The sequence below is a fragment of the Toxotes jaculatrix genome, chromosome 1 (genome assembly GCF_017976425.1).
Source record: "Toxotes jaculatrix isolate fToxJac2 chromosome 1, fToxJac2.pri, whole genome shotgun sequence".
NCBI classification, from domain to species: domain Eukaryota; kingdom Metazoa; phylum Chordata; class Actinopteri; family Toxotidae; genus Toxotes; species Toxotes jaculatrix.
Window position 1 is genome coordinate 17,629,015 of NC_054394.1, and position 19,199 is coordinate 17,648,213.

Here is a 19,199-nt window from a genome sequence, read left to right on the forward strand (position 1 = left end):
TGAAAAAAGAGGCCAAAGAGGAGGGAAATGACAGTGGACACTACCTGTATAGTAAAGTCAATGTTTATTTCCACATTCTTCACCAGGTTTCATCATGGTCTGTACATCTGTTAATCCAGTAACAGAGGATGGCGTTCCCAAGGGGCCATCCGGTCAGAATGCATTGATATCACAGCTAGCATGAATGTTCTCATTAGCAGTTTAGCTCATTCATTTGGCCTTGTTGGATTTATTTTGTAAACATGGACATTGAGAGAAAATCCTGATAGAATTAATATAGAAAGGCCAACGTTTTTTAACATTTTTTTTTTCCTTTTGATTTAAACTGTAAAAAACAGGCAGGCATAAACTAACAGTAGAACACAAGCTCATATCGAACCATTCTAGGACAAGTGCAGTTTCACGACATGCAGTGCTTACCTAATCAATACTGAAAGTACTGCTCGTAAAGACCAACATCACTTCAGAGTTCATAGTACTTCCTTTGCAATAGAATGTCAGACCACGGACGCTGAAGTTTTCTGTCCTGTTATTCCACTGTAGGACAAAGGGGATCACAGCAATTTCAAAGAGCAACCTCTGAGAATACCCAGTATTCATAGTCTGAGAGAAGAGAGAAATGACACCTGAAGCCTTTGTCGAGAGCACTGATCTGCCCTTGGTACAGTATGTCGTGAGAAGGATGGCAGTGAGACCCTGTTGCTTTCATGTGCTGAACTAGGAAGAGAAAACACATTTTCAGGAGACAAACGGTCCCCATCACATCATATGATAGATCTCTAAATGATTCTTATGGACCAGGGTGTTGTAGCTAGGCTCTGAGCCCTCTCACTGAGTTAAATTGCCTGAGAAGCTAAACTCTTTACATTGAAGTCCGTTTAAATTAAAGTTGCATTCTGCATAGTTTCAGTGAAAAGTGAATTAATTTCCCTTGGAATAAATAACACATCTGTTGCATAGAGGTTTGATGCACTCCTAGAAAAGCCTCTGAGGATGAAACAAACAAGAAAAAAATTTTTTTTTTCTTTGTTACATTCGCTGTAACAAACAGCCAGGTAGATTAACTCTCGTCTAGGAGTGACTCAAACAGAACCAGTACTCGTCCCTGTCATTTGAAACTGTAAATGTTTGCATCTGGAGAAGTGAAGTCAAGAAAAAGTGGAGGTAACCTTACAGGCAGGAAAAGAAACGAGAGATATCCAAACATGGCCTCTAATTTAAACATTAAAACAATTTTATACCACCGACGTAAAACAATGTAAACCAAACATTTTCACAAGAAAAATATATTCACATCATATTGCATAAATATGTTGCTGGAATGAGGTTAATGAATATAGATGAATAAAATCTCTCTCCCGGTATGGGTTGCATGTGTCGTGAAATAAGCCTCAGTGCTCAGTAACGGATTGGGGGGGGCAAAAAAAAAAACAAAAAAAAAAACAGGTACATGAGTTTCAAATAATCTCCACCTATCATATTACTCGATAAATTTGTTTCTGCTGACAGGAAAAATAATAATTAAGTGGTACTGTTTACACATTCTGAAGGTACTGCAGCCTTACAAAGCACGTGAATGCTACACAATTTGCATGAAGCAGAGGTTGCATTGCCTGCGTATGATCCTCTATATAACAACAACCCAGTTTCATGTTGTAATTTACCCATAATCAGGAAAACAAATGCATCTTTGCTGGCAGAATTCAAGTAATGGGACAAATTCTGTGGTCAGCATCAACATATAAGGTCCTGTTTCATTGTAACCACTTAATGGAACATTTTAACATTTATTCCTTAATGTAATGAGCCCAAAAAATATGTAAGAGGTAACTAATGTATTGTACAGTACAATAACAGCAGCACAGACTGAGTTTCTATGAGCCCAAGAAATGCTCTGTAACAGAAAGTAAAAAATAAGTAACATTGGCAAAATACTCAGAGTGTAACAGCATGAAGAAAAGAAGATAGATTCAAATATTGGCAAAGAGAATCTAAAGAGGCAAATGCATTAAGATGTACAAAACAGGGCATGAGGGGGAATGTTGCTCGACACTGGGCGTGTTCAATAGGACAAAACATTCAGAGTTTATCTGTTAACAAACGTTATAATCAATAATCAAACCTGGGAAATACACATGGTGTGTTTGTAAATCAGTTGCTCCTCCTGTGAATGTTTGTGTCCTATTAAAAGTGCCTGAGTGATAAATGCAAACACAAATTGTGGAAAACAACCCGCATCCTCTGTAGTAGTGTACAGTACATATAGAGCTTTGGAAGCTTGGAGTTGGAACGCAGTAAGCCACAGGACAGAGGGCGCAACCACGGCGCCAGCTGAGGTAGTAGTTTGACTGAATATGAACTTTCCCAGGGACCCACGGTGGCAGCTTGAAGAGAGAGAGGTGTAGCTACCGGTAAACCCGAGTCACTGGGCTGGCGGAGTGGACCAGCGAGGAGGGGGGCTGTGGCTACAAAGTCCCCCCGCTCCCGTCACTGAAGGTCCATGTGCAAAAGATTTTCTTTCCTCAAAGGAAGTATAACTGCTCCTACCAGAATGAACTGTGTTAAACCTGCTAGTCCACTGACAAACAGATAAATCTCTTTACAACATGCTTTTACGTCATCATCCATACAATACGAAACATTCTCAACTCTGTTCCCAAGGTTTTCTAGACTGTAATAAATTAGAAACTGATGTAGTTTTTGTTGTATTTAACAAAGCAGTTTGTGTGTGAAGCTGTTCGCTGGGAGTAAACCAGCTAGGAATGGTTTGATGTGACCATGGCAGCCTGATGGCGGAGTGCAGAGGTTAATGAGTTAATGATGCCGTGTACAAGCCAGTTTGACGCCTACCGCCCTCCCCCGTCCCCCTTTCCCGGTGGCCTGGTCCAATTAGGGCAGCTTCATGAACAGACCATTATCAATGGAAGGGACAGGCATAGGGCAGGGGAACTGAAAGAGACTCATATCTGCTGTGAGGGCAGCCATCGCAGCAGGATCGTGCTCTATCTGTGTCCTCAAAGCCGGGTCGATCTTCTCCAGCCGTCGCTTGATCCTCTTTGCCTCCCTCTCGCGGATCAACCTGGCCTGCCTCTTCTCGGGCGTCTCGTTGGCCCTCTTTAAACGCATGGCCTCCCTGTCTCTCTGCAGCCTGCGTGCTCTCTGCTCCTCCGTTTCCTGCATCCGCTGCATGCGTTTGGCCTCACGGTCCCGCAGCCTCCTCAGTTCCCTCTCCTCTTCCGTCTCACACGCCCGCTTGTTCTTCTTTGCTGTGCGCTCGCGCTCTAGACGCTGCAGGCGAGCCTCCAAGGGTTCGTTCTTCCTACGCAGAGCCCATTTTCGCATCGGAGCCTGGGCCTCCACTAACTGCTGATAGGCCATGCAGCTGTTGCACACCAGCAGGACCCCGGCAGGATACACCGGCATAGGACTCAGGATGTCAGGGATAGGAGGAAGGCCTGAGGAGGAGGAGTTAAGAGCATCAGGAATAGATGCGAGTGATGGCCCTTCAGAGAGGAGACTGTCCGGTAGTGAGGGAAAGGAGGGTCCTTGGTCAGAGCCCGTGCATGGTCCTGGGCCTGAGCATGGTCCAGATCCCGAGCCAGGACCGTGACATGGTCTGGGGCCTTGACACTGGCTCGGGATGTGCCCCGGCCCTTGGCAGATACGATGGGTCTGACATAAGGTGGGGCTGGAGTCTGGTGCTTGACATGAGCGTGGACCCTGACATGAACTCGGGCTGGGGCCTGGTCCGTGGCAGGAGCGAGTGCCGGGACCTGGGCTGTCCATGGGGCTGCTGGAGAGAGAGTGGGACATGGAACAGACGTCCCTTCCACCAGTGACATCCATCCTGGTTGTGTCGAGGACCTCTTTAAGCTTCTCCCTGTTGTAGGATACAGCATTGATCAGCTTGATAAAAGCGAAACATCTGGAGTCTTTAAACACATTAAATCCCTGATACAGTGTTTGCTCATTTCTGAATTTGACCTCCTGAGTGTCTCATTGTTTTGTGTCATTTCACAAAAGTGTCTTGACTGTTAGTCAAACTGAGAGGGGCACAATTTTAAAGTTTCACTGCTTAAAAGTGAATGTTATTACTAAATTCGATATCTGAAATGAAATTATTTCATTTTGGATGTAGTTTGTTTATATTTGTCGTATTCGACTCTCAAGACACATACAGTGGGTACGGAAAGTATTCAGACCCCCTTAAATTTTTCACTCTTTGTTATATTGCAGCCATTTGCTAAAATCATTTTTATCTCAACCTGTTTTGTCTCAAGTATTTTTTTCCTCATTAATGTACACACAGCGCCCCATTTTGACAGAGAAACATGAAATTGTTGAAATTTTTTATTTAGATTTATTAAAAAAGAAAAACTGAAATATCACACGGCCATAAATATTCAGACCCTTTGCTGTGACCCTCATATATTTAACTCAGGTGTTGTCCATTTCTTCTGATCATCCTTGAGATGGTTCTACACCTTCATTGGAGTCCAGCTGTGTCTGATTATACTGATTGGACTTGATGAGGAAGGCCACACACCTGTCTATATAAGACCTTACAGCTCACAGTACATGTCAGAGAAAATGAGTGTCATGAGGTTGAAGGAACTGCCTGAAGCGCTCAGAGACAGAATTGTGGCAAGGCACAGATCTGGCCAAGGTTACAAAAAGAATTCTGCTGCACTTAAGGTTCCTAAGAGCACAGTGGCCTCCATAATCCTTAAATGGAAGACGTTTGGGACGACCAGAACCCTTCATAGAGGAGGAAGATCACTGTGGCTGAGCTCCAGAGATGCAGTCGGGAGATGGGAGAAAGTTCTAGGAAGTCAACCATGACTGCAGCCCTCCACCGGTCAGGGCTTTATGGCAGAGTGGCCCGACGGAAGTCTCTCCTCAGTGCAAGACACATGAAAGCCTGCATGGAGTTTGCTAAGAAACACCTGAAGGACTCCAAGATGGTGAGAAATAAGATTCTCTGGTCTGATGAGACCAAGAGAGAACTTTTTGACCTTAATTCTAAGCGCTATGTGTGGAGAAAACCAGGCACTGCTCATCACCTGTCCAATACAGTCCCAACAGTGAAGCATGGTGGTGGCAGCATCATGCTGTGGGGGTGTTTTTCAGCTGCAGGGACTGGACAACTGGTTGCAATTGAAGGAAAGATGAATGCGGCCAAGTACAGGGATATCCTGGACAAAAACCTTCTCCAGAGTGCGCAGGACCTCAGACTGGGCCGAAGGTTCACCTTCCAAAGGCTCTAAAGGAAGCTTCTACTAAATACTGAGCAAAGTGTCTGAATATTTATGGCTGTGATATTTCAGTTTTTCTTTTTTAATAAATCTGCAATAATTTCAACAATTTTGTGTTTCTCTGTCAATATGGGGTGCTGTGTGTACATTGCAAATGGCTGCAACAGAGTGAAAAAATTTAAGGGGGTCTGAATACTTTCTGTACCCACTGTATCTGTGTTCAAAGGGCCCCAAACAGTCACCTCCTACATTCTTTATTTTATAAGCCATATTAACAGGACTAAAGAGTTGCACCTTGTATCCTGGCTACTGCCACTAGTCTTTCTAGTGCTTTCAAGGTTACTTCATTCACAATTAATTATAGCTGACTATAACAACATCAAACAGCTGTTCCACACACAACTAACATGCAGCTTCTGTATATCTGTGCTCAGTTTCTACATACTTATGGTGTCAAAGTATGGCTGTTATAGGGATGCCTGAATCTGCCATGATAGCTAATGGATATTTTTCTGTTTTTATTATTATTCTGTTATTATTTCTCTGCTTTTTCTTTTCACTCTAGTCAAAACCACATTACAGCTTCTCACAACATTTCTCCGTCTACTACGTGTTCTGACCTCGTCAGTGCTGTACAATTTTAAAACGTAATGGTAGTTGCTAAGCAACATGCAAGTTTATTTCCATTAAATCTGTCATTCCAGTTCTAATTTTATTCATCCTTCATGTTCTGCATAGGGCCTAATGTAACATTTGGAGAACCACTGCTTCATTGTGTTCAAGTGTTCTGTATTAAAGACACATTTACCAGCCACGTTTTGACTCGTATTGAGTTTGTGTGAGTGTGAGTGTGTGTGTGTTTGTGTGTGTGTGTTTGTACATGTCTTTCTGTGGTTGTGCAGACAAAGTTTGGTTCGTGTAACTAGAAACCATCTTGCGGTGGTTTCTAGTTACAAGCAGCAGTGACGCCTGTCAACACGTTGACGTTCCGACCACTGAGTCTTCAGTGGTCACTAGTACATTACTGCATGAGTACTCAATACTCATGTGTCAGAACACACCCATCTTTGAACTCAGCCATTCATTTTAATGGCAACTAGACACGTTCACAGTTTTGTGACTGCATCTTGCCCAGTTGTGACGCCATCGCTGTGACAAAGTCTGCTCACAGGCAGACATAAACACACCTGTCAAAGTACTGAAAACTTCCTCTGTGGTTGTGCCCGCAGTCAGTGTTTCCAGGACCACATTTTGCCATGATGACACACTCACAAGGTGAAAACAATACCACCCTCAGTACTCATGAGTCAAAACGTCAACATGCTGATGGGCGTTGTGGCTGATGTGATCCCAATCGCAAGAGGGTCTGTAGATTTGATCACTGTGTTGGAGGCACAAAAGAAAACCTCCAGTCAACCTAAATATTTGTCTTATGAAGGACTGTGACCTTTCATTTCTGACTCATTTTGTAATTTATTCACTAGACTCCCACTAAAATCTCTTTTTGATGTTCTGTGAGAAAACTGCCCTTTTAAAAACAGTTTCTCCTGCTGAATCCGTGATGTCTGCTGCGTTTGTCATTTGCTGATCAAGCGATCTGCTGTACGTTACTGAACCCTTTGACAATGTTTGAAGTGTTGACAGATTAATAACAAAGAGCAAGAATATGATCAGTAACAAAACAGAAAAACACTGTGAGGCACTGTATTTTATTTATTTTGATTTATATTTTATGTACTTGAAAACTGTGGAAACAGTTGACTTAATGTTTTTAAGTCAACTTGACTGCTTTATTATTAATAATATGTTATTAATTTGAAATAAAACAGAAACTTAATACTATATAACTATACCTACTTAATAATAATAATGCATCTACAGCTATGAAACATATCCAGAACATATGCATACTTCTTCCCTTAGAAAAACAAAAGTAATGCGCATTAATGACCTGAGACAAGAGCTACAGTAGAGATGAGCCAAACCTGTTAAAGTTGTTGGTGTCTGTGAAGCGTGTGCCACAGACAGCGCAGTTGGAGAGGCGGTCCTCGGAGTGGATTAGAAGATGCCGTCCAAGTGAGCCAGGCGAACTCAGGGCTCGCCCACACACTGGGCACACATAGCTCTTGGTGTTGCTCATCATAGTCGTGTGCTGTTAAAGACAGCAAAACAAGATGAGAACAAGAAACCAACAAAGGAAGATAAGTTTGAAGCAGATCACTGATATTAGGAGATGACGACTGTCGACCTTTTGCTGTAGTCGGTTTAAATCAAAATTTTAAAACAAATTTGGATCAAAAATGAAACTGTGCATCTGCCCAGCAGTAACAGCAGCAACAACAGGACAAGTAAAACACTTTTCTGCTAGCGTACCTTAGAAGTCATGTAGGAGAACATAACACTGCCAATATGGCTGTGGAATATTAATGAAGTTACCCAACATATTTTAAATTTAGCTCTAAGTAAACGCTCATTTATCGCTGTTATGGTCCTGTGTATTCCTTTAAAAGGACACAGAGATCTCTGAATGATACGACTGATGATTCAACAGATGAATCTGTTCTGTTCTGTGTTTCATTTATTTTTCCTTGAATAGAAGGTAGTGCCCCAAGTTGTTAGTGTGTGAAATACTCAACAACTGGTTTTGCAATGAATTATCTTATCACCAATTAATTACCACTGTAACAGCAGGCACTGACTCTGTTGTGTCTTGTGCCACTGTCCATACATTTCATGCATGCTGAATGTTATGGTGGCAGACTGCACAGTCATATATATATATATATATATATATATATATATATATATATATATATATATATATATATATATATATATATGCAGCATTGATGTTGTGACTTCTGCAAATGCTGAAGTAAGGTATCAGCTACTGAATGTGAAGTGAGACTTCACAGCTTTTGGTGAAGACACAAACAATGAGAGTGAAAGGTGTGGATACCTAGGAACTGAATGATAAAGAGCCCGGAAGAAGAGATGAACCTGCAGCTGTAGCATTTTAAAGAAAGAGTTCACTGTTTTCTGTTTTCGTTAACCCTGACACTGCAAACTGTAAGACCCCTAAGCAGTTACAAGTCAACACCTTCTCTCTCGACCTGCATTTCAGCGAAGTACTGATGCTGAAAGCTACTTAGGGGGCTTTAAAGGTGATGACCTAACACTACCTTATTAGAAACAGACTGCAATAAAGGCTCTAAAGCTGCTTTGTTTTCGTGGTTCTGCACTAGATTTGGACAGGCGAGACAATGTTGTCCTCACCTGGTAGACATGGGAGATGAGCTTCTCAGGGCTGCTGAAATCCAGCGTGCAGAGAGGACAAACAAAGTTGTTGATGTGGTCTGCCCCTTCCTCGTTCTCCTGAGGATAAACCCAGCACCGTTATAATGCATTTCAGGAACAAAACCAGTACTATCTCCGTAAACTCATTTTCACTTCACAGTAACAGTGGCAGGATATCATATCCATTTTGATACTATTTTGCAAAAGTAAAAGAAGATTAAACAATTTTTGATTTACTGTACGCAATCAACTTTGCTCTTTTTTGCAGAAAATTTGTAGTGTGTGGCTACTTGCTTCACAGGTTTCCAGCTGAAGCTTTTTTGCAAGTCTCGTATGATGATGTGTTAAGTGTATGAATGAGCAAAATTCTCACATGCCCCAGTGACTCACTAAGAGCGACATGATGATGATGATGTGTGCTGTCACAGATGTGACTCACACACAAGCTGAAATACAGAATATTTTCAAACAGAAGGTCTGAGCACAAAACATATTGGTTGCTACCAGGAGTGTTGTGTTCAAGTCTATTACAGGGTCATTTAAGCGCTCATAGTTTTTATTTTCTGTTTTTCTAAATTGTGTGGTGGTATATTTGTATGCTTGTTGCTGCTAAATGAAAATACCTCTTTTGTCTACAAGTTTTACTACTTTGACATGAGTAATCTCTACATAGTAGAAAAAAAAATTCAAGGAGAAAATATATTTTTTCACTATTTTACACACAAAGGACAAACAAAAAAAAAGGTGACCATATGACTGTAAGATGTGTGTGTCTGTGCACTGCAGTACAACTAGCTGAAATCCAGTTTGAAAGTTTTAACAGACAACTGGTGGATGACAGTAGATAAAACCTCCAGCTATTAAGGTTATCATTGCTACAGGACACAAAGGTCTTGCCACTATCACAACCACTTCATTTATAAACCACATGCTATGTATCACATAGCTGAAAAGGGAACTGGGCACCCGCACAAAGATGCAGAGCAGATCCTTGTCAATAATTAATCTCTGTGGAGTTTTGTTTGTATGTTCACGCCACACCACCAACTTCACAGTGGAATATATAGGCAACAGTCAAACTGATTAAGGATGAGGCAAAAATACTGTCAAAGAAATAAACAATACCATTATGAACAAAATTGACATGTGGCACAATTATTAAAAAAAACACACCAAGATTAATGTGGTCATTTTTACTCCAGGCCATTTTTTGATGTTTGATGGGGATACCAGTCTGCTCACCTCTTTGACTCCCGCTCCTTGTAGGCGGCACTGTGTTCTCTTGGTGGTCATGTGGTCGTCAGCGGAGGTGTTGGAGGACGAGTCTTCACCGTGGTTGTCAAGGTCACTATCGCTGTCTTCTATGGAGGCAAACACAGCCCTATCAATACAGACAGACAACAGAACACAGAGCAGGGCTTACTCTCACTAACACCCCTCAGTCCGAGGACGTTCCTACAGAGTCCATCCAGTCCATCCCTGTCCCGTCCCTCCATCCTGTACCTGAGATGCTATCCTGCCCTTGGACTTCCTGCGAGTTGTTGCTGCAGCATTCACTGTCTTCGGTGAATTCATCCCTGCCATCCATGTTAATAGTGTGCTGAAGTCCTGTGATGCCTGAAGTGTGGAATGGCCCTGGAGACAGAAAGACAGCAGCAACTGTAAAATAAGTGTTTCCAGTGGACACAGTGGACTTTTCTGATGGGAGAGGAAAAAGTGAGGAGTGCAGGCAGGAGACTTCTGTTATGCTAGTAACAACACTCAGGGGACTGTATTATACTAAACCTACACGAAAATACGTGGTTAAAACACTAGTGGTGAGTGAGACACAATACCACTTTTATCGTGTATCTGCCTCTTTAATAATCTGGGTGTACTAGACCAAATGCTGTTACTAGTGTTTTTAATATGATTTTTTCATCAACTTTATAAAGCACTTTGACTACAGCTTTTTTTTTTGCAGTTGCAAAAAAAAAAGCTGTGGAGCATGTGAATGGATGACCAAGCCTAACTATGAAGTTTCACAATATAGAAAACTATTTTTGTATGTCAATGTACTGCAATGTCATGCATACCATGAAGCATACAGGTAGTGTAGTACAAGTGTGTCTTCAGACAAACAGACAGATGCCACTATAACTGTGCATCATGGTGGCATCACGTCTTTACGAGGAACTGATTTGACAAATAACCTGGTTTTAAAAATAAGCTGATTCACTATATTTAAAGTTAAAGTGCTTATATCAATAAATTAATGTCAATAAATTAAGTGAAAATTAATAAACAAGAAATTAAGAGAAGCCACCTTTTTTACCCATACACTGCCTCCAGTATGAGTGCTTTATCTCCATGGCAACATAGAAACAGCATCTACTGTCAAAGCATACCACAAGAAGGTATGAATTTTTCAACACGAGTGCATTCACCTATAGCTGAGGGATCTTGTTTTGTCCGTGGTAACACTCTTTAAAATCTTTGGAAGACCAAAAAAAAAAAAAAAAGGATTTTGTCCTCTCAAAACAATCTGCTATTTGGTTAAGCACTGAATGATAGAGATTATTACAGTAACAAACACAGTACAACAAAACAAACAAAAAAAAAAATTCAGTTATTTATACATTTCCACATTTTTCTCAAGACCTTTTGGGATTCACTGAAGACAATAAGTTCTTCATCGATTTAAGCTGCTTTCATGTGAACTATCCGGCGCTGAAACATAATGAATGCTAAGCCAGCCAGGCGTGCTCACGGACATACGTGCACACACATTAACTTCATTTGCATCCCAACCCCCATTTTTTCACACACATATACACTCACAGATACATGCTAGCTCTGTTCGACAGCCATGCTGCAGTCCCACGGGAGAAGCAGCCTGCACTATTTTCCTCTAGCTAACTGCCTTGCTACTCAGTGTTTCTCTCTCTCTCTCTCAGTACCACCCACACATTGAACAGCCTGGCTCGCCCTCTGTCCTCCCTGTTTGTATGTAGCTCTGACTACTTCCATATCTATACCATCAGCTCTGAGGGGGAGGATGAAGCTTCATACCATGACAGCCCATATGTGGCTCATTTAACTCCTTGCAATGCCACTCTTTGTTTTACAGTTGCCCTGTTGGTTGCAGGATTCCACAAAATACCTTCACTTTTCTTACTATTACACTCGGCCCTGCAAACCTGTGTTTAAGCGCAAAATGCTGCTTCATTGGAGACAGTTTCGTTCCGAGCTCCTCTGGCATTCAGAGGCAAGAATGTCCCACTTCAGATAGCTAAAATTAATGATAGCTTAAAATCCAATCTTCTTCCCATGTGCGCTCTGTCTCTCTCCTTTAACACAGATCAGAGATAGGAGGGAGATCCTGACTTCAGTTACCTGAGTCTGACAGAAGTAATTACAGCCCTCGTCACAATCCTGAAGTATTGTGCATGCACGAACACACTCTCTCTCTCTTTTCTTCTGTGTCTGAGGAAACAGAGGTATAATTTTGAGGAGGTTTGTCAATCTACTATTTTGCTACTGGCAAGAAGTTGGTATGTGAATGCAATTTGGGCACTTTTCCCAAAGAAATTCAGGCAGTCATTTGCACTGGTAGAGTGGGTCAGAGTATTGAACTATGAACTACTACAACAAGCTGGCTTCACGGCACATAGCCAATGATTGATGTGTGAGAGATACCCATCCCCCCACTGCTAGGGCTCTGTCTGTACATCTGTCTCTCCTCGAACCCCCCCCCGAGTCTCTGCCACTGTGATGTTATCTCTGAGTCTGTGTGTCTGTAGGCAGGAGGTGACGCAGTGTCTGACTGAATCCAGACAAAGACACAAACTCATCAGCCAACAGACACACAGAAGAGCGAGAGAGGAGGAGGAGGAGGAGGAGGTGGGGGGGGGGGGGGGGGGTGGGGGGGGCGCGCAAAACAAAACAGACAAAAGATAGAATGCCAAAACTCTACTCAAACACCAAGCAATGGGGGTCCTGTTGAATTCAAAGCCCCCTCCTTCTTCTTTTCAGCCGCCGTCCCCTCCAAAACACACACATGCAGACACACAACACCGTCTGAATCTGCAGGAAGTGCTGGGGCCCCTGTCTTCCATCCACACACTCGCGCACACACACAGGAATGAGAACGGTGGGCCAGACATCTGATCAATTCTCACTGATTAACTGGTGACCTAATATTACAGAAAAGAAGATGAAGTGATTAACCATTTTATCTTGAGGAAGACTTTCTCTGGTTAGTTTGACAGCTGGGCTGACATTAACCTCAATTCTCTTTAATGAATACAACAGAAAAGTAATATTTACATCCTTACATTAGACTCGGCCACAAGATTACACTGTCACAATGAAAGCACAGGACAGTCACATGTAATCAGGAACTAGAGACCATCCTGTGCTGGGATCACACCGGCCGTGATGCTGATGTTCCGACCCATGAGTATTCAGTGGTTATTACTACATTGTCACGAGTACTCAGCCCACATCTTCAAACTCAACCTTCAACTACACACCTGTGAAGTTTTGTGACTGCGTGTTGCACAGCTGTGACACCATTACGATGAGAAAATCCGTCCACAGGCAGACAGACACATAAACACCTGATAAAGAACCCCAAAATGCCTTGGTAGTAGTTCCCGATATGGTGGTCTCCAGGACCACATTTTGCCACCATGATAAACACACACACTGTCTTTTTAAGACTGTGTGTTTTGTTAAAAAAAAAAAACAAAAACCCACACAGTCACACACCATTGTGGCTGATAAACATTTGCGCTCAGGTGTTGTGGCACATGTGGGGGAAATCATCTTATTTGTGATTCTTTGGGGAAAAACAAGTTCAGATACTTGAGACAAACAGGTGCATGAGAAGCTCAACTTAAAACTCTACTTTTCACATGAGGTAAAATGCAAGTAACAAAAATGATAGCTTCTCTAAGCACAGATGTGTCCACTTACACACACACATATATAAATAGCATATAAAACATATTAAATGTTATGAAATAAATCTTATGATTAACTCAGGATGCATACTTTTAAGTGAAAAATCATTTAATCATTTTGAAACCAAAGTAATATATTCACCTATACTGTCAGAAAGAATGCACCACCTCCAATCATAATTAACTTTTATATAATGCTGTTTTTCCTGGTGTTTTTATACATCAAACTGAAGGAGGAAAACAAATAGCAAGACAGACAGCACTGTTGTATTATTGTCTGGAATTCCCTGTGTGTGTCCGTGTGTGTGTGTGTGTGTGTGTGTGTGTGCATGTCTTTGTGTGTGTGTGTCAGCCCGCCTGCCTGTCAGACTGTCTCCCTGCCTGTCTGGTCTGTCAGTCTGTCTGTCTGGTCTGACCCTCTCTGGGGGACAGCTATGCGCATGCAATTCATACCTCACAAGAAAAGACAGGTAAAACAATCAAGGCAGAGCAGAGGAAAGTCAATGTACAAAACAAAGTGCCTGAACTCACCCTTCTGTGACACAGAGGGAGGTACAGCTTGTCAGTCTAAAAAATGTTATGGCATTTGTCACAGCATGAAGTGCGCTAACATATGCCAACATTGCACTGTATTAAGCCCTCCTGAGGGTTTTCAGCTCCCACTCTGGCCTCTTGTAGAAGTGTTACAGAGCAGCAAATGAGCTCATTAGCTCGCAGGGATTACTGCAGTTGCAAGTGCAAGATGTATTTCAACGGCAGTTTAAACAAACTATGTTTAGAAAGGAGGGCGGCAGCATACATAACTTTAGTAGATTACACTGGGAAATCCCCTTCTGCAGACTGAAGAGTGTTTAAGAGGTCAGCATGCTGTCCACCAACAAGGGGATTCAGGGGGCAGAGGGCCCGAAGCAAAGCCACAGGGGGGTGGGGGTGGGGGGTGGGGGGGTGATACCAACAATATATCTACATCAGGGGTCTCCCCAGAACTCCTGCTATCTATTTCAATAGAAGTAATTTTGCATAAAAAGGAAGTGGAAAGATGGTCCTACAGCAGATATTCTAAAAAGGAAGACATGCAGAAATAAGAGAAACACTGATGTGAGAAAAAACTGTCATACTGAAATAAAAAGCACTAGCGCACATTTTAAATAGATAGCGCTTTAGTTAGTTTTGCTGACTATTTGCACTCCATGGCTTTCCTGTAAGTCTTGAACTGAAAGCGACATGTCACAGCAAACTGAACTGACACCAAGCAGATCCACAGAGTGTAAAAGTTGAAACACGTGTCCACTCTGATCACAGTTTAACATCATCATGGTTATGAGCTGTCTCTAAGCCTACTTCTTCTTAATAGCTATGACATGACGTTTTCGCTACATCAATCTCCAGAAATGACACCTTTAAACAAAACCCAGAGACAAACATGGTTAGCCACAAGACCTGACACACAGACTAATCACAGGTAGATACTATCACAAAGCTTCTTGGGAATCAGTCTGCTTAGTAAACCCGCAAATGATGTTATGAATTACACATCTCCCAGCATGGCACTCAAACATTTGCACAAATGATCAATTTGAAAGGACAGATATTTACACGATTATACTGCAGAACCATGTATTTCATGTTTTCCAAGAGCTCAAGATGATGACCACCATTATGCATTAGAAATATACAAATCTTGCTGAGTGTCAAAGTAGTATCAGCTACTTTTAAGTATTGTATATTTTCCAGTTGTGCTCATTTGTGTGAGCTTTTCTATTTTTACTTTTCTTTTTTTTTAGTTTGTTTTTGCCCAAAGTTTTAGTTCAGTTACTGGGACCCTTCTATCTCTTCTGCTTTCATACATGTGTAACTACGTCCATATAACTCCTCAGGAGGTGGAATAATTAAAATAATCAATAACAAATAAGCCAATAGAGTCTTGTGCTGTAGTCTCACACTAAAATCTACAAGCCATAATAAAAATGAGATATCCATCACCAGTCAGAAGTGCAAACCCAAACCTGAAAAAATATCTATACTATTTAAATGCCAGCTAATATAATACAACAGAGCATGTGATGGTATGTAATGAGGAACCCTGTCTTTGGTTTAATGAGTTAAGAAAAGTAAACACTGCGTGCAAACAATAATAATTCAACAATTTCCTGTGTAACAACCAAAGAATAAACGGACAATGAACGTGACGTGGATAAATAACTAGTGAAATAGTATTAGACAATACCTGAAATACCTACAGTTAACTTTGAAGGGGTTGGTCTGTTTTCGCCTGGACATATTATTTCCCACTCCGGGTGAAAAAAAAAACAACAACCCTGAAATCTCCTCCTCACCCCGGACGGCAACGCCGAGACCAGTCCAGGTGTATTCCGCACTGAGGGGGGACAGATGATGAACGAAATAGTGATAACAAAAATCTGGATCAATCAAGATCGTCTGCTCGGTCATTTACGGAGGTGAAAAAGAAAAAAAAACGAAAACATAAAGGCGTCACATTCTTGCAGCCGTTAAGAAAACCCCGTCTCCAGTCGATCAGGGGGTTAAAAATGATGTCCGAGCGCGAGCAGAGAGACACCGAGCAGCGCCGAGCTGCTCCGATCCCGAGCCGCTGGCACCCGTGCACTCACTGCAGCGATGCACGAGCTCAGCTGATCTCTAACGTAAAAGCGTTGAAGCCACGCCGAACAGGATTGTGGGATATGAGGGGACGATGGGGAGTTCGTGTTAAATTTACTCTGCTGCGTTCATGTGGTGTGGGAGAAAAGACGACAACACAGAAAAGCTCACAAGATTTTCACACGTGCGTTTATAATATCCTCAATAGGTAGTGCTACTTTGCTGTACTTGAAGGTGCAAGTGTAGCAATTCAAGTTTGTAAATGCAAATCAAAAAATTTTAATATTTTGGTATAAGTTTGGTGTATTTTAAAATATATCAAATATTGCTAATAAAGACTGAGAGGGACAGCTGAAAGCTCCTGAAAAAAGCTAGTGAGTGGACCTTGAGTTTGGACTGTTTTGTCAAATCATGTAATTTAAAAAAAAAAAAAAAAAACATATTTCCGACAGTATTCCTTTATTAAAACCCATAATTAATTTTTTCTGAAGAAAATATATTATAAATAGAAAATTAATGAGTACCATTTGTTTCCACAGTTTTATGCACCTAGACTATTGATTAGTGAGTTATGCATTTATGTCTGTGTTGCCATCAGACAAAACCTACAGACTTACACAATAGGAAGCTGTATCCTGTCATAGCTTCAAAATACACCTTTACTCTTGTAAGGAGGAAGAAGGAAATGTCACTGAGTTCCTGAGTAGATGACTTTTATGTTACAGAAATAGTCCAGTTTAAATTTGAGCCCAACCAACAATATATCTGATAACAATATATCGGCCAATATTTCTTTTAACAAAGTACAACACAAAGATTTTTCATAACTATCCCTTGATTTGGTTATGCACTGAGCTGGACATTTTACACTTGAAAAAGAAAAACTTGTCAGTGCTCTCTGCTGGACAAACCTTGCAATGGTGACACTGTTCTTAAATGACCACAAAGATATGTTTGGCATTCCTGTACTGTAATTTTTCCTTATCGGTCAAAACATATATAAATGTTGATATACTGCATCTGCAGTAAGCAAATATTGGCAGATAATAGTAACAGGTAGTGAATAAGTCCGATTCTCAGTGGACTTTATCTGGAATTATCAAAAAATAGTTTCTGGAAAGCCATTGCTCTTGAAAATTAGATTTTTTTTTTTCCAACACTGACAGCATGAAAAATAGTGTGTGTGTGTGTGTGTTTATAATATAGATTCTGAACAAGTTTTGAATTTCATATAGTAAAGTTATCTGGGTAATTCTGTATTCCTGCTGTATGAAACAGGTCTTGAGTGGATGAGTGTTAATAGGAGTGCCGTTTGTTCACCCAGATTATAAGCCTCTGGGCTGGCAGGTCACAAATATGAAAAAGTGACTTGATAGGTGTGTGCTTATATAAGCACTGGCAAAGTGTTGATTCATACACTCCAAGGTCTAAATTAAGACTGAAGACAGTGCTGTGTACGATTCAGAAAAAGTCTTGAGGCTACACAAAACATAGCATTTCCAACACGAAAGACCACATTAAAATATTAGCATCATATACAACAATCTGTGTCACATTATTTGCCTACACCATTGTCATATGTTTTGCTGTGGAATTTTAAAATAACCCTGCTTATATTTCTACCTCAGTCTGAGGAGGTACCAGTTTATGAATTTCTGGACATTTACCTGGTAGCTAATAATATCTAACATTTTTCACTGCAAACCATGCGTCTTAACCTTAATGTGTCCTTTGGTCCTTAATTCATAGTAATTCTTGAGTTGTAATTCTGTAAAAAAAAAAATTGTTACCAGAAAAGCTCGGTTTGTTGCAAGAATTTTCAATAACTAAAAGTTTGTATCTTAAAATAGAATGTAAAAGGAACTAGACATGTTACTTGATGATTACAAATTTAGTAAGTAAGTACCAGGCCAAGTGTTTCCATATGACATTAAAACAACTAGAAGAATGTAAGAAGGTAATTTCCACTTCTGACTTGTCATCCAGCAGAAAACTGTCAGAGCAAACCAGTTTTATGATCATTTTAACACAGCTAGGCTCCAAGCACATGAACGACAAGCTCAACAACAAGTTCTCACATCACATACAATCACTGCATCTAGTCTTAGGATTATAAAAATTTCTCTCTTTTAAATGCTTTGGAACACTTTTATATTCCATGACACCAGCTTTGATTTTTGTTACACCACTTTGACTACTGTTGTGTAACTGTAATGATGTTATTTCCATCTGAATTTGATCCAACTGACTTTGAATGCCATCCCATCTTGACTAGCGTTATTCCTGCCTTAATCTAAATGTTTATCCATTAGAGTTTTTATAACGTTGCTTAGGCTACTTAGACTTAAGGCCTATGACCAAACCTGATGCGGTCCAGTATCTATATATATAGAGTTAATAAGGCATTAATCAAGCCCAACCTACAGCGTCATCTCTTAGACAGCGCATTATCAACACTAGAGGGCGCTCCAAACCACTGGACAGCTAATGTCATAACATTACATGTAGTCGTCATCACTGACTGCCACGAGTAAACGGACCGCAGCACGACATTGACAGGGTAAAAATGTATTCCTCCGCAAGGTTAAGAGAAAATATGCCATCTCAACAGAACAATCTTGTCATGTCATGAAATTTACGACGTTTGCATGACAAGAGACAGATTACACACATTAACGCGCAAACTGAACGCCACGTTACGCACAGTGATTTAGGGTCAAACAGCCGATGAGATCAATGAGATAACGTATACGTTAGCTAGGTGGCTAACGTTAAGAAGCCTAACGTTAGCCCTTTATTGTCAATACGAGAACGATGGAAGAGAAGAGGCTTACTAGCTAGGCAGCAACTAGCCAATGGTAAGCGGGATTAAATGCACAGTCACCTAGCTATTTCTCTCATGATCATGAAGGCACAATTCAGCTATTACCCATGATGTCCAGTGAACACTGGCATATCAGGTGGGAGTCCCGGCCAAAGATCCTGTGGTACGACCTAAGGTTAGTGTACGTTGGTGATGAGGTTGAGCTCGGTGCGACAGCCAGTCCGCGCTTCTTTCACAAACCTCTGGGATATGTCAGTG

At 41.2% G+C, this 19,199-nt stretch overlaps 1 protein-coding gene across 5 annotated transcripts; it reads right to left on the bottom strand.

Moving 5' to 3' along the window:
- Positions 1-69: 69 nt before the first annotated feature.
- On the bottom strand, positions 70-19,161 carry LOC121185792 (zinc finger protein 821). Of its 5 annotated transcripts, none has more exons than XM_041044248.1 (6): positions 19,047-19,161; positions 10,056-10,187; positions 9,795-9,913; positions 8,532-8,630; positions 7,241-7,407; positions 70-3,880 (listed from the first exon to the last, which is right to left on the bottom strand). In XM_041044248.1, exons 1-6 carry the CDS (start codon positions 19,048-19,050, stop codon positions 2,890-2,892), a joined length of 1,512 nt encoding a protein of 503 aa, XP_040900182.1. In that variant the 5' UTR covers positions 19,051-19,161; the 3' UTR covers positions 70-2,889. The 5 variants fall into 5 exon arrangements, with proteins under 5 accessions (XP_040900182.1, XP_040900163.1, XP_040900172.1 ...); XM_041044229.1 differs by lacking the exon at positions 19,047-19,161 and adding an exon at positions 15,739-16,085 and having other exon boundaries at positions 9,795-9,910; XM_041044238.1 differs by lacking the exon at positions 19,047-19,161 and adding an exon at positions 15,739-16,085 and having other exon boundaries at positions 8,532-8,627.
- Positions 19,162-19,199: the final 38 nt, after the last annotated feature.